The sequence below is a fragment of the Passer domesticus genome, chromosome 7, assembly GCF_036417665.1.
Source record: "Passer domesticus isolate bPasDom1 chromosome 7, bPasDom1.hap1, whole genome shotgun sequence".
NCBI classification, from domain to species: Eukaryota; Metazoa; Chordata; class Aves; order Passeriformes; family Passeridae; genus Passer; species Passer domesticus.
Window position 1 is genome coordinate 17,640,961 of NC_087480.1, and position 15,218 is coordinate 17,656,178.

At 46.9% G+C, this 15,218-nt stretch overlaps 1 protein-coding gene across 1 annotated transcript; it reads left to right on the forward strand.

Annotated features, from left to right (window-relative positions):
• Positions 1 to 1,846: 1,846 nt before the first annotated feature.
• On the forward strand, positions 1,847 to 15,173 carry LOC135304615 (ras-like protein family member 11A-like). Its single transcript, XM_064427227.1, has 4 exons — positions 1,847 to 2,288; positions 3,646 to 3,702; positions 5,950 to 6,032; positions 10,542 to 15,173. Exons 1-4 carry the CDS (start codon positions 2,144 to 2,146, stop codon positions 11,007 to 11,009), a joined length of 753 nt encoding a protein of 250 aa, XP_064283297.1. The 5' UTR covers positions 1,847 to 2,143; the 3' UTR covers positions 11,010 to 15,173.
• Positions 15,174 to 15,218: the final 45 nt, after the last annotated feature.

Below are 15,218 nucleotides of genomic sequence, written 5' to 3' on the forward strand. Positions count from 1 at the left end.
CAAAACTAGTGTGAGATTAAAGCACCCCGGTAAAGAAATTTCCTGGAAAAGATTTTTTTTCTCAGTGTTTGGGGTTTTGCAAAAATCTGGAAGCAAACTGACACTGGGAGATTTGCAAATCATTCCCACAGGAGCCATGTCCCAAAAGACACAGGATCCAGCAGCTCTCTCCCAGCTCCATGAGCTGCCACAGCCTCCAAACCTTTCTTCCTCCTCTTCATCAGCTGCCAGGATGGTCAAAGGAGCAATGCTGGGAGCTTGCAGAGCATCACTGCACAGATACTGCTGCACAACGAGGTGTCAGAGGGGAAACAGAGCCTTGGGAAAGGGACACGTCCATAAATCTTGGCATTCTTGTGCTGATTTCACTGCCCTGCTGAGCCCCAGAGCTGGGTTTTCCTCAGGGCAGCTCACACCCTGTGAGGTGCTGGTGTGGAAGCTGGGATCTTTGAGAAGGGCAGTGATCCAGAGCCCTGCCCTGATCTCCCATCCCCTGGGAGCCCAGCCTGCCTCTGGAGCCTGCTGGGGAGGGCTCAGGTGTGTGCTGTGGGGCAGAGCTGAGAGCAGCTGGGCACAGAGAGGCTTTTTGGTGGCTGCAGCCTCTCCAGAGTGAGCCAAGCCCATCTCCTGCCTGCAGAACATCATCATCCCCAGGTCTCCATCAGCTTGGGGGGATTATCTTGCTCTCCATTCCCATCCGTGTCTCCCACACAGCCTGACAGAGTCCATGTCCCAGCCTTGCCTCTGCTCCCTTCTGAGAAGCCTTCCAAAGATGAATGCTCCAACTACATTATTTTTTAAAGTTTAATTTACATCTGTTTTGTATTATTTGCAGTTCTGCTTTATCTGGGTCACTCCCTTTCCAGCGTTCTTCCCTCCCTGCTATCCCAGAGAGCTGAGAGCTGATTGTAGCCAGTATTCAGTTCCAGGCTGTCATCCCACAGCCCCTGCCAGCTGTCCTAAAACCCCACTCAGTTTTCCTAGAGAAGCCATTCTGTCCTCATTCCCTCCGAACGCCGCCCAGCCCAAGTCTGTCAGCAGCCCCAGACTCCCTTCCCCACGCTGCAGTTCCCACCCCAGCGCTGCCCCACGTTCCAGCGGCCCTTTAGGACTCACAAAGCAGCAGATCAAATGTATCCCGGAGCATTCACGGGATGGCAGCTGGGATTTTGGAATATCCCACAGCCGCCCGAAAGCTCTGAGGGGGGATGGAAGTGTTTATTATCCTGAAGAGCGGGGTCCCGTGGGCTGCGGGGCTCTGGAGGGGCAGCACACAATGAACGGAGAGAGAACAACAGCGCGGGGCTGGGGCCATTGAGAGGGCGAAGGAACCGGACAGGCAGAACCGGATTATTCACAGCCGAATTAGAGCAGAGCACGGCCGTGACTGCACCGCACTCCAAGCGCTCCCGTGCCGGCTGTAAAGCCCCAAAATCCGGATTTTAGCAGCCAGCCAAGGGCAGCGCACGGAGCAGAGGCCGTGGGGAGGGCTGAGGGGAGCCCGGCTGAGGAGCGCGGGGAGGGCTGAGGGGCGTTGGGTGCCGGCTGAGGGCCGCGGGGAAGGCTGAGGGGCGAGGAGGGCTGGGTGCCCGGCTCTGGGCAGCGGGGAGGGCTGAGGGGCGCGGGATGCCGGCTCTGGGCAGCGGGGGGGGCTGAGGGGCTGAGAAGTGCTGGGTGCCGGCTGAGGGGCGCGGGGAGGGCTGAGGGGCGAGGAGGGCTGGGTGCCCGGCTCTGAGCCGCGGGGAGGGCTGAGAAGCGCTGGGTGCCGGCTCTGGGCAGCGGGGGGGGCTGAGGGGAGCCCGGCTGAGGGACGCGGGATGCCGGCTCTGGGCCGCGGGGAGGGCTGAGGGCTGAGGGGTGCCGGCTGCAGGAATGTCCCGCTCCCCTCGTGATTGGCTGCGGGCTGCCGGAGTCAGCTTTCACGGGGGCCGATCAAAAAGTTCCCTTCGGCTCTCCGAAGTCGCTGTCTGAGCCGAGGCACCGGCCGGAGGAGGCCGGGCTCTGTCTCGCATTCCTCGGGAGGACGCCTGCGGTGGGATGAGAGCGCTTCTGGCTGCCGGGAGAGCCGGGCGAGGGCGGGCGCCGCGGAGCCGCGCTCCCGCTTTTCTCCCGCGGCCCGGGCTGAGCAGCCATCCCTCCTGGCATGCTCCTCATCCCTGAGGACACGATGTCTCAGTACTCCACCAACTTCCTGCTGCTGCCCATCCCGGAGTACCCCGCGCTGGACTGCGCGCCCAACAAGATTATCAAGCTGGTGGTGCTGGGCGGCAGCGGCGTGGGCAAGACAGGTAAGGCACAGGTGTGTGCCCTGCTTTCCTTCTTTCCTTCCGAGCTCCTTCGCTGCCCACACACCCCCAAACTAGTGACACTTACCGCAGCTTAACTATTTCAATTTGCTTTTTTTTTTTTTTTCCTCTCTTTTAAAGAAAAGACACAGGAAAATCTGTGAGGCAGATTTGCTGTAGATGTGTAAGGAGCCAACGTGAGCCAGCAGGGAGTTTTGTACTCACAAACGCTTCTAGCAGCTCTTGTGCAAATTATTTAACTGTAGCTAAATTTCCACACCCCGCAAGGTGGCTTTTATCCTCCTGCTGTAAGTGTTTTATGCTCTGCAGACAAATCACAGCCTACAAGATGTGCCTTTATTATTCTCCAAGGGAGAGGGGAAGAAAAGAGGGTAGAGAGAGCATTGTTGCATTTGAATATCTGGTCCATGATTTCGGGAATTATGAAAAGCAGATTTATTTATTACATCTGTGGTTCCATGGGATTCAGCAAAATGTTTGTTTTGGCTTTGAAGTGGCCACATCTTCATATTATTTTTAAATAGTTTCTCAAAGGCAGCTGCACAAGCAATTTCATTTAAGGGTGCTAAAGGATGACCCAGTATCACTGTGAGAAAAATTATTACTTGAAATGAAATCTATTATAAAATAATGTTTCTTGCAGAATAAGACATTTCATTTAATTCTTAATTAAGTAGTGTTGCAAGCTACTAGGAATCTACTGAGATCAAAGCACCACAGGAATATAAGTTACTGTTGCCATGATGGCATTTAAATGTTTTATACAGAAAATGAAAATGTCCTTATCAATGAGTTTAAGAAAGCAGCTCAGGTTAAGGTGAATAAGAAGGCCCAGGGTACTCCAGCGTGACCCAAGGGTGCAGAGCACATGGAGTTTGTTTGCTGGCTGTGATTAGATATCACTAATGGGTTTTGTGAGAGGTTTTGAGGCTGGAAAGACCCATTCCATCCATCAGCCTCACTTCTTGCGTGACAGAAAATGCTTAAATTTGGATTAGCTGCAGTCTACTGGCTTGTTACTCTTCTCCTAAATTATTTCAGAGCAAAGGACAGATTGTTTTACCTGCAAACACAGGGAAGCAACCTCCCTATCCCACGCTGAGCTGCCACCCTGAATCTCAGGGCTTGTTTCCAACACAAGCTGTGGAAATCTCTTGTTGGGTATCCCAGGCTGGCTCAGATCTTTGTCTGTGAGTGTTGAGAGCAGCACTTCAGAACATGTGAGCAATGCAGAGGTGAGCCTGGTTTCATGGGAGACTCCTTGCTGCAGGAGGCTGCCCCAGGAGCTGTGCCAGGATGGATCAGGGCTCTCACTAACCTTTCTGTCATTGTTTTGCAGCCCTGGTGGTTCGCTTCCTCACAAAGAGGTTCATTGGGGACTACGAAGCCAACACTGGTGAGTTCTGCTCTGCCCAGCAGCCCTGCAGGGAGCTGGGAAAGAAATCCTCTCTGTTCTGCGACTGGTGCACGCTGCAGGGAAGCCAAGTGGTGTTAGGTGTCCATAAGGTGCATATTTTCAGTTAATAGCCTCGAGCTATGAAAGCAATAAATCAAAGGCTCATTATTTATGATCCTTTCAGCTGTTTTTTTCCCCCGAGTTGATGGAAAAGGATCAGAGTAAAAGGTTTGCTTGGGGACATGCCTATAGTGAAACACAGGCTTAAGGAACAACCTACACACCAACTAAACCAAGGAAACCCAATGCTGCCCCCCCTGCAACCCCAGGGAAGGCAGAGGAATTCTGAGGAGTGTGAATGCAGTTCAGAACCTTTTCTGTGCATTCCCTTTATTTCAGAGGCTATTATGACCAGGGAAACCTTGAAACTGAAACCTTCTCGCCATAAGAGAGCAAAGCAACCATTCATTCCTTGTTTAATCCAGAGGGTGTGTCCATGTGAACTGCTCCAGGAAAACACTGACTGATTTGGCCAGTGTTGTAGGATGGATCCATGTACCCCCCATGCTCTCCCTAACTGCACACCCCATGCATTGGCCACCTCACAGTTTGGGGGTGAAAGTGGGCAGAATTCAGAAAATGCTTCACTTTGGAGATGCTTGCTGAGCTCAGGATGAGGAGGGAGCAGCACAAGACACCTTTGATCCGAGGAAATGGACTCTGAAAGCTCCTCCTTCCAGCTCCCCCTCCCTGACCCCGACTAACCCCGATGGTTGGCTGCACTTTTGCTCCTTTTCTTCTGTCACCCCTTCTCTGGGAGGTTGTACATCAAGGGAGAGCTGGGAGCTGTGCAGTGATTGCTGCCAGAGCAGTGCTGGGAGCCACATGCTTTTCCCATGCAGCTCCCAGGCCCATGGCCGTGCTGCAGGAGAGGTGAATATCCCAGCAGTAAGGAGCAGCTGGCACTGACTGCCCTTGGGATCAGCCAGCCCTGCTCACCCTTGTGCCAGGCATGGCTGGGCAGAGCAGGGGCAGTGCCTGGCAGCACCTGCTCTTTGTTCTGCAGGGCAGCATGGAATGGGAACATGGGGCTGGCTCAGGGGTGCAGTGTCTTCTCATAAAACCACCTTTACAGCTTTAAATCAGTGCTGGTTTTAAATACAAACTAAATCCTGCTGGATGCCCTCACAGTACTAAACCACAATGTCATAATGTGGGATTCAGTGCTGATTTTCCTTGTGTTCAAAATGCTCTGTGGCTCTTTTCCACTGGAATAAAATCACTTGTTTCCTTGAAACAAAGCTGATTTTCAGAAGTGATGGCATTACTGTCACTAGCTGGGCTCCCTGCTAATGTGAATTCCTTGCTCTCCAGTGGGTGGATTTCTCCGCATCTGACATTGTTCTGGAGGCAGCAGTGACAATTGTACTGGGGCAGGACAGAAGGGCTGTGCACAACAGCTGTGGATTAGCATTTCCTCACAGCCCCACGTGACTCGTGTTAAATTCTGAAGAAAAATGATGATGACATTAACCTCTGAAGCTGTCCTTGTCACAACCACAGAGAGTTCACAAGATCAAGACTTAAATTTTCATTGTCATTTAACTCAGCTGCAGTAACAAAATAAAATTCAAGCCCAGGATAGCAGTGTTTAGCTCAGGCCTAGGTGGGTAGAACTGGCACTTGCCTGTCAATATGTGTCCTCCAGATTAACCAAAGTCAGGTTTAAAGTGTCCAGCCTTGGGGACTTCAACCAAACTCTAAATCAACAAACCCCAAAGAGCATCTGGGGGTTTGTATACAGTCACTCACTCAGTGTCCAAAACTGGAGCACTTTCCTTTTTTAAAGGCTTTCAGAAAAAAGCAGCAGGAAATACTCACTCGTGTCACCAGCCACATCTGGATGTCTTTGTTTGTGATCATTAAAAGTGAACTGCACTTCTATTTAAAGTTGACAATATGGACTGGAAACCTGAGTGGGATTTATGTGTCCACTTGAGCATGTGACTCAATCCTGAGTGGCCCCTTCCCAGCCCCAGGCTGGCTGTGCATTCAGAGCATGTCCCCACACAGCAACCACAGCCCCACTCTGTGAGCAAACAGCCACTCAAACACTCCGGGCCAGTCCCTTTTCTACCTCCACATCTAAACCTCAAAGCTCTGGATTTCAGCAGTCCCATTTCACCTTTCCTTTGTCATTTTGGTTCCCTGGTACAGTCCCTGACTGACATCTTCCTTCTCCCCCAGGTGCTTTGTATTCCAGGAAGTTCACCATAGATGGGGAGCAGATCTCTCTGCAGGTGCAGGACACTCCCTTTGTCTCATTGGAGGTAAAACAATTGCTTTGTGCTTTTCCACACACTTCTGTCTTATGTTTATTGCCGGCACTTCCATCTGTAATTAACTCTGCTTAGCAGCAGGAAAATACCTGGGCTCAAACCCAAGACTAATCAAGGTACCTTAAACTCCACCTAAATGAGCTCTTGAAGGTGTTAAATCAGGCTCCTTCAGGAGTAAGCCAAAAGTAAAACAATTTTATTTCCAACACATTACTAAACAGCAGTAAAGTCACAATCTGGTTCCCTCCTGCCAGCAGTTTGATTGCTTTGTTTTCTGTCAAGTGATTTCTGTCCCTGCATGGCAGAAAACTCACCTGCCCAGAGGCCCAGCTGGCTCAGCTTGGACCTTCCTCCACAGCCAAAGTCTCTCAGATTTAGAGAAGTGTTTCTTTCCAGGGGGCCATGCTTCACAGCAGCTGTCATTTCCAGCTATGGTGCTTTGCCCTGCTTTCCTTACTCTGGTTTTAAATGTAATTAATTCCTTTTTTTTTTTTTTTAAGATGTTAGCATTTATCACACTCCTTTTTCTATCAGTGTTCTAGACAGTTGGACTCGATGATATTAAAGACCTTTTCCAATCTTAATTATGCTATAATTCTATTGTGATATTAAAGACCTCTTCCAGTCTTAATGATTTGATGATTCTATTATAGTCTAGATTTAATATTCTACCAGGAACCTCTTTCTAGAAATATTTTTCCAAGCAGGATTTACGCTGTCTCTCCTTGAAGGTCTGCTTCACATGCAGAACAAGAGGATGAAAATAGTGTCAAAGCAACAGGAAATGTAGTGAAATTTGGGGTTACATGAATAGTGGAAATCTCATGATAATAATTCCTACAGAACATCAGAGATTTCATGATAAAATCGAGTATTGTCGTTGCACCACCAAGCTTAAACTTCTAGGTGTGGCCTTAATCTCAGACTAGACTTAGATTTGGCCAGTATATGTTGGGATGGGAGCACCACCTCTCTCCTTGTGTGTCAGGCTGCCCTGGACAGCTCTGCACCCGTGCTTCACCTGCACAGAGCCACCTGTGCATCTCTTCCACCCTGAGTTCCCAGAAGGGAATAAGCAAAGCTCGCACAGTCCCAGCTTCTCTGACTGGGAGTGGGCTCAAGGGGAAAGCTGTGATGCAGTCCCACTGTGCTGGGTGCACAGAGCAGAGGGCAGGAGCCCTCATGGCTCTGGACACTCAGGAGCAAACAAAAGCTGCAGTGCAAGCTCTCCAAATGTTCAAGTGGGATTTACCAGCACAAAGGCCTTTGCCATCTTGCCCTGCAGAGAGGAGCTGGGGGGGGATTGGGCACCACTGGGACTGCCTGATAAACACTGAACAAAGGCAATCCCCTCTCTCTGCTGTCCCATGGAGAAAGGAGGGATTGGAATAATTTAACTCCTGTTTTTGGACCACATAGATGCTGTTTTACTATTTAAATTAAAGCTGTGAACTACAGTCCAGTGACTCTGGAGCTGCACAAAATTTAGTCAAGCCTACAGCTGAGGTTGCTTAATCAGAAATTATTTTAAATTAGTTAGGAAGGAGTTCCATTTTCTTTGTCCAAATCCAAGGTCTGTGCTGTTCCAAGATCTCCACAGACACCCTTATCTCACCCTGTGTCTGTTTGCTTCAAATGATAAATCTGCAATAATTGAAGGGACTGTGACAGAACAGGTTAAAACTGAGAAAAAGCTGGGTTTTTTTATTAAAATCATTAAGGAAGAGAGTTTCCTGCACTCTCCAGGCTGAGTACAATGTTTCAGGAGGAAATCATGTGGAAACCCTCAGGATTTAAGCCCCCAGAACTGTGAAATTGTAAGAGAGAAACAGAAGCAGCTGAGTGGTTTTGTTGGGTGATTCATTGCTGCTTGGCCTATACACTGCAAAAGCCTGTGTGTTTCAAAATTCATTCTGGAGCAGAGATTTCCATTTAAAAAGTAGCCCATTAACCTTTGATTTCCTGAATAAAGCATTCCACTTGGGATTATCCATCCATCCATCCATCCATCTCACTACTGGGTGGGCCTAGCTGGAGTGAGGGAGAATTTCTGCTCTTAGGGCTCTCTGAATGTGCACCTTCTCCAAACCCATTTTCAAAGCTTGCCAGTGCAATTAGTTCTTCTTTTTTTTTTTTTTTTTTTGCCATGAAAGGGTTTTGCTGCTGAAAAGAGGCTTCCAGGACATGGAGAGTGGCTAATTATCCCCAGAATTATCCCCAGACTGGCCACAGCCCAGACCCCAGCAGTGCAAACTGCCCTGCTTCCCACAGCCTGCCCCGGCCTGGCTGGAGTTCACTCTCATTGACCTTCCCAGCAAGGCTGCTGGGGAGGATCCCTCTGCCTCATTCTGTTTTGGGCTTGGGGAGGAGTGATAAGAGCAGCTGATAACCAATGGCACTGCTCACAGGATTTAGCTGTGAGCTGGCAAGGGCAAAGAACCTCCAGGTGTGATGAGCCAGTGTCTCTGAGGGCAGTGATGAAATATTTACAAAGGGCACTTGGCTGGTAGAACTCCTGGGGAAAGCTTTAAGCCTGATTCACACTCTGACCCTTCTGAAATTCTGCTTCCTCCTCCTCACAGCTAATCAGTAGTTCTTTTACTGTCTGATCTCCCAGAATAAAACTGATGAGTTTTACTCATTCTTTTCTATCTCTGCTCTCAGAAGTTAGGCTTTATCGTTCATATTTAGGTCTAAATAAAAGTGATCTGTTTGGGGAGAGTGCTGAGCACTAAATTCTGTTAGAATTAATGTGAATGGCAGATATGTATTCCATAGATTAATAGATAATGGAATGTGTTTTCTATTAGTCTTACTGAAGTTGATGAAAACTTCTTGGGTAGAATTTAGCAACAATAATAAAAAAATAGAGCACTCTATTTGTGATGTTGAACTCCCTTTAAAAATACTCAATTTATACCAGCTTCATGAACAGCTGTACACAGAATATGCTTGTAATGTAAAATATAACATAAATAAAGGATATTTTAAAAGGCTAGGATAAAGGATATTTAAACAAATTACAACATTGCAGAAATGTAATACTGAGGAGAGTCAGTTCTTCCAAAGCAAGCAGGCTGCAGCAGGGATCTCCCTCTCTGTCCCAGCAGGGATAACAAAGAGGAGATGATTAGCTGGAAATATCATGACAATATCATGAAATATCATGGCTTCATCCTGACAAGTGAGCCAATCTCTTTTCAAGCCCACAGTGCTGTAGTCAGCTTTGTATTCCCAGAGCTGGTGGTTGTTGGGGCTCTAAATAGGAGTGGTGATGGACTCAAGAAATGTGTGACCAGAAAAAAATTATATAAACCCATCGCTGCTCCACAAATTACCAAAGAGATTTCAGCTGATGTTCAGTCCCAGTCATTGGTTCTTGGTAACCAATTGCTTTTTTTCAAAAGAACGTTGCCTCTGACTATCTGGAGACTTGCAAGGCAGGAAAACCTGGCAGCCTTCACCAGACAGAGTTAGTGAGAGCCTCTGTCCACGGAGACATTGAATAAATAATTGGAAAAAGCCCTAAAAGTCACCTGGGGAGACAACTGTTCATTTGTCATGCTGTGACAAACCTGATGGATTTTTAGTGCTCTTACTGTGCCCATCACAGTTTTATCCACAGTAAGAGAGTGAGTTTCTGACTGGTTGGGTACAAGAGAATTCAGAACCAACTTTCCAAAGCAGTATTTTGGCTTTTCTCTTCAACCCCTCTCCACTCCACAGTACTGCTTTCCTGCAGTATGGGATGAGAGAATCATGGAATCAGTGAGGTTGGGAAAGGAATGAGTCCAAGCCATGACTGATCCCCACCATGCACTGAGTGCCACATCCAGTCATTCCTTGGACACCTCCAGGTCAGGGGACCCCAAACCTCCCTGGGCAGCCCCTGCCAATGTCTGACCACCCTTTCCATGGAGAAACTCCTCCTGACATCCAACCTAAACCTCCGTGGTGCAGCTTGAGGTGTTTCCTCTTGTCCTGTCCCTGGGAGCAGAGCCTGGCCCACACTTGGCTACAGTGACCAGGTGTGGATGCAACAGTCTGGTCAGAGAGCCAGAAAACAGGTTTCATTTTCTCACAGTGTGAGACTTTTTAGGGAGTCACAGAAATCATGATAACTTGTTAGTATGAACAACCTGCAGGTGGAGTTTTTCTACTCTGTTTTTCTTCTCAAGGGCTGTTTGTGAGAAAGATGTTTTTGTTAGTTAGCCAATCAAGTAGAATGTGTCGAATCTGTCTCTAAAAGAGAGGATTTTTCATATTAAACACTCTTCTCGTGCAAACCAGCCTTCGAGTGAATTTGTGTCATTTCTGGCTCAGCAGTGACATCCAGCTCCCCCCAGGATCTCCTTTTCTCCAGGCTGGAGAAGCCGGCACAGTGGGAATTTCCCTGGTACCTCCAGAGAGGTTTCTGGGAGTCCATTAACAAACAGACCCGTGTGAAATCCAGCTGTGTGTGGGGCTGGTTCCTGACGTGCAGATGCTGCTGTTTTGCAGGATGACACGGACAGCATCTGCTGCCAGGAGCAGATAAACCGCTCGATCTACTGGGCCGACGGCTTCGTGTTCGTGTACTCCATCACGGACTACGAGAGCTTCCGCGCGCTGCGCCCGCTGCACCAGCACATCCGCAGGATCCACCCCCACGCCAACATCCCCCTGCTGCTCATGGCCAACAAGGGCGACCTGCTGCGGGCCAGGCAGGTCTCCTCCAAGGAGGGGCTGCAGCTGGCCGCCGAGCTGGGCGGCACCTACTGCGAGGTGTCGGCGCGGGAGAACTGCGAGGGCGTGCACGAGGCCTTCCAGCAGCTGTGCCAGGAGCTCAGCAGGAGCAGCAGCTCCTGCAACGGGGAGAAGAGGAGAGGTCTCCACCTGGTGCGGCCCAAGTCGCCCAACATGCAGGACTTGAAGAGGCGCCTGAAGCAGGCTCTGACTTCCAAAGGCAAATCTGCCACCACGCTTTGATGCGGCCGCCCGGGAATTGTGTTCTGGAGCCTTGGATAAAAAGGGAACAAGCTGGGAAAAAGGGGCAGCAGTTGAGCCATCAGGTTGTGTGGAGACTCTCAGGTCCTGTGAGAGACTCTTTGGTTGGGTCTTCACATCTTGCTCAAAAAGCCCCTGCTCGTTCAGCAAAGGAACTCACAGAATTTGCTCTCTGGGGCAGGGATTTCGAAATTCTGGTTTAAAAAGAGATCATCCCAAGCTATTTCTTTTTTTTTTTTTTTTAATTTGGAAAGGACTGCATTCAAATATCTTGGTGTTAAAAAGTGGGTTTTGTTAATGAGAATAATGAAATCATATTTTTAAGAGATGTCACTTCCTTTGGGGATGGTTGTGTTCCCAAACACAGGCAGTGAACTACAGCAGAACCTGAGGGGAGTGATGGGAGCTGTACTGAGCAAGAAAAATGGACCAGATCTGCTTCAGTGCAAGACTGGAAAATAAATGAATTAATTCATTTAAATGAAGAGCATAAATAATGAAAAGTGTTAATTGAAAGAAAGAGTTCTGAGCAATGGGGAGAGATTTGTTCATATGCAAATTTAAGCCTTATGGTGTCTCCTTAAAGGGAGGTTTTTAAAAAAAATCACTATTTTTTCAGATTATTTTTGTTTAAAAGCACAGTGACTGCTTCTGAAAGTGATTATTTGGGCTAAATACAAACTTGTGGCAGCTTTCTGTAGTCAGTCTCTCCATGGCATTTCTCATTTTTCTGAAGGTTTCTTGCATGGCAAAAGGGAAAAATAGATCAGAGTGGTATAAAACATGCCAAAAAATGGATTGCAGTAATCAGGAGCAATGAGGTCACCTAAAACTCATTTTTTTTTTTCCCCAGACTAGTTAGACTTCAAGTTCAAAATGCTTTTGGAGAAACAAAGCCTTCACACAAAACATATTTACATCATTCGGTTGTCCGGGATTTTTTTAAGAAGAAAAGATTTTATGATGCCTGAAATTTTTGGCTTTGGGAATTCATTATTTTGTTGTTTGAGTGTTTGTTGTTAAACCCAGGCTTCCCTGAAGAGCTCCCAGAGCATCCCAGCCTGTCAGGACATATCCCAGTGGCAGCGTCTGGTTGTGCCTCAGCACGTCCAAGGATCTGGGGCTGCATCCCATGGACTGATTTATGGAACCAATAACAACAGCAGGGAGCTCCAGCACTGTGTGCTCAGTGAGAGTGGGCTTGGACCGTGTAAAATTCATGATGCACCAACCTGTCCTTCAAACAGAGCAGATGAGCAATTCAAGGACCATGAAATGAAGTCAAGCTCAGTGATTTATACTCAGGGACACTGGAGGGAAACCCGAGTTTGATGGATATGGAAAAACACTCCCAGCTGCAGTTTCATCTGGCAAGACTGAGCTAAATCAACCTTTTCCTCATTAGGAGCAGCAAAAATGGAAATGGAGTCTGATGAGTATTTGTGTAGCTCAGGGCTTTAAAATGTACTTTGTATTTTTCATTTCCCTATATTAGACAGCTCTAGCCATGATTTTATCACCTGGATTTGCCTTATCTCCAGCTCACTTTCTGTTTTATTTATTGTTTTCCACAGCTGCTCATCTGAGGGTGTCTTGTGTTCTGATTCATTTAAGAGTCTTTCGTTCCCACAAATGCTGGTTTTAAATTCAGTTTCAAGTGGTATTAGGAGGGGAAAAGTTGGATCATCCAAAAAGGGACTCAAATTATATCAGGGAATTTTTACTTTGGCTTGTGCTTAATTAACAATTTGGTGTTTGAGCAATGTCATTAATCATCCCAGGCACTTTGGTATTTATGGCATGGAATTTCAATGTTTTAAATTAATAATAGCACAGCTCAAATATTGAATGTGAAATTCAATAACTCAAATATTGAATCTAGAGATTCAATGGCTCAAATATTGAGTCTAAAGATTCAATAACAAGAAATAGAGCAGTTTGCAAGACACACAGAAGCTGAAGTATTTTTGTGTTGAAAAAATGATCACCAATTTTGAGTAGCAATTAACAATTTTGCCACTCCAGTACTGCATAACAAGGGCTAAATTTGCTGAAGACAATTTGCTGACATTGATTTGTTTGCAACTTCCTTCAGCTCAAATCTTTTCTAATTTGGGAAGAAATGTCACCAAAATTCAAACCTGTCAGTGTTTTAGTTTCATTAGGGATTAATAAAAACATGCAAGGTCTTCCCTGAGTAGTGAATAAAATGGCTTCTTTATGTGTCACATATGTAAATATTCCTTGTTTACACTGAAATCCATTGTTTTTCCTTCTTACAACCTAAGACACCCTGCTTTGGAAATATTCCTTATGTAAGGAAATACTCCTTATGCAAATAAGTATTCCCACATTCCTGTGGAGAGGAAGAAAAAAATCTACATTTTGGCTAAAGCCAAAAAATACTGAACCATTTAAGTCTTCTCTTAGGTACTAACATGTGGCAAACATTTATTCTGCTACAGAAACTTTAGTATTTCCTTTGTTCATTGACCAGGAGTACAAATACTGGTTTTAAGCCAGGACTAACCATCCACAGAAGGCAGTAAAGCTCAGTATTTTCATTTGGGGTGCAGCAGCTGAGCCCCAGCACACCTCACTGTGCCCCAGAGGCAAGGCTGAAGGGCAGCACAAAAAGCAGGGAGAAAAGAATGCTATAGAATCAAGTGCCTAAAAATAATCCTGTACGAGATCAAAGTTTGGTCATGTAGAACCTGATCCTGAATTAGAAACTTCAGGCTGCCAGGGGAAAACATGCATTCTACTGAAGGTTTAAAATTAACCCTCTAGAGAGAAAGTACTGCCACAAGTCAGGAGGGGAGGGGGAAAACAAAGATTTGAGAGTGTGGGGTGGTTTTTGGATATCAAAGAAAATTCTCCTCTCAGTTCTATTGATTTAGTCCAGATTAACTCTGCTGCAATCAATACCAACAGCAGCGAACTGTAGAATTCCGTCTTTCAAATTGTATTTTTTCTCATCCCTCATCATTCTCCTGAGCATTTGAAATCTTTGTGCACCATCTGGTTTTCAAGATGGTTTTACAGCTGGGTTTACTTGGGCACAAAGCAGTTGAGTGATTTGCCCCAAGGTTGCACAGCTGAGCAAGTACTTGAGAGGAACTCCAACCCTGTGTGATTAATTCCCAACTCTACAACAACTCTCAGACCCTACACCTCCCTCAAGGTGTGCACAGTGAGTTGTGTTGCACAGCAATGTAATTAAAAGTTGGGGAAAGTCTGTGAAATGTCACCTGTGCTGGCACTGAGCAGTCTCAGTGACAGGCTGGCAGCTCACAATTACACCAAGGCAGGCTTGGGAGCCACTGGACAGGTTTGTTAGTGGTTGTTTCTGTGTTCCTGTCAGCTGCACCTTGGCCAGATCCCTTCCTCTGTTACTCTGCCCATAGGTCACAGATATCTGTCACACACTTCAGCATCCCTGGGACAGAATCACCAAGGAGAAAGAAAGGAATTGCCCCCATTTCCATAGGGATGGCTGAAATATTTACATCTGAACTCTCATCTTGCTTCTGCATTCCTTTAAAACTCCATTGTTGTTTGGATCCCACATTTACACCTGGAACAGAGGATAAAACCAGAAAATTCAGGCAACTGCTCAGACAGAAATATTTGTATCCAGGGTACATGGCTGCTCCCAGGAGTTGTGTCAGGTGTACAAATGAAGAAGGAATCATTTTCTGAGACATCAAAAGAAACTTGCTCTGTACCAGAAGAGTTGTCTAATTGTTTTCCAAGGCAAGCTGGGTGGCTGCCAGCTGATTGTTACTGCTGGATTTCCCTCTGCCTACTGGCAGAGTAGATTTGGGGTCAAAATCCCACTGCAGTGTTTGCAGAGCCTGCACAGGCCCTGAGGCAGCAGAACACAATGAAATACTTGCTAATATTTCATGTTCATGGGTTCTCAGAGCTCTGCTGGGCTGTGCCTGTCTCCTCTGGGGCTCACACAGGAAAACCACGGAATTAAAGTTAAAAAAGATCTCCAGCTTCACTTTAAAAGCTCAAAAGCAGGGCCACTGGGGTAGAGAAGATGATCCAATCTATCACTGATGGAGACAAAGCAAGACTCTTCCTTTGATAATTCCTCACTGACTCTGCCCTCCTTGCCCCTTTCTATTCATGCCTTTGTTCTCATTTCACTTAGCAAGAAAAAACTTCTGCAATTCTTCTTTC

What these genes read in the sequence shown, in the direction of transcription:
- LOC135304615 (XM_064427227.1), top strand. Translation starts at nt 2,144, where the DNA reads ATGCTCCTCATCCCTGAGGACACGATGTCTCAGTACTCCACCAACTTC. An exon ending in CAGCGGCGTGGGCAAGACAG is followed by an intron (nt 2,289 to 3,645) that starts GTAAGGCACAGG and finishes ATTGTTTTGCAG; the next exon opens with CCCTGGTGGTTCGCTTCCTC. An exon ending in CTCCCTTTGTCTCATTGGAG is followed by an intron (nt 6,033 to 10,541) that starts GTAAAACAATTG and finishes GCTGTTTTGCAG; the next exon opens with GATGACACGGACAGCATCTG.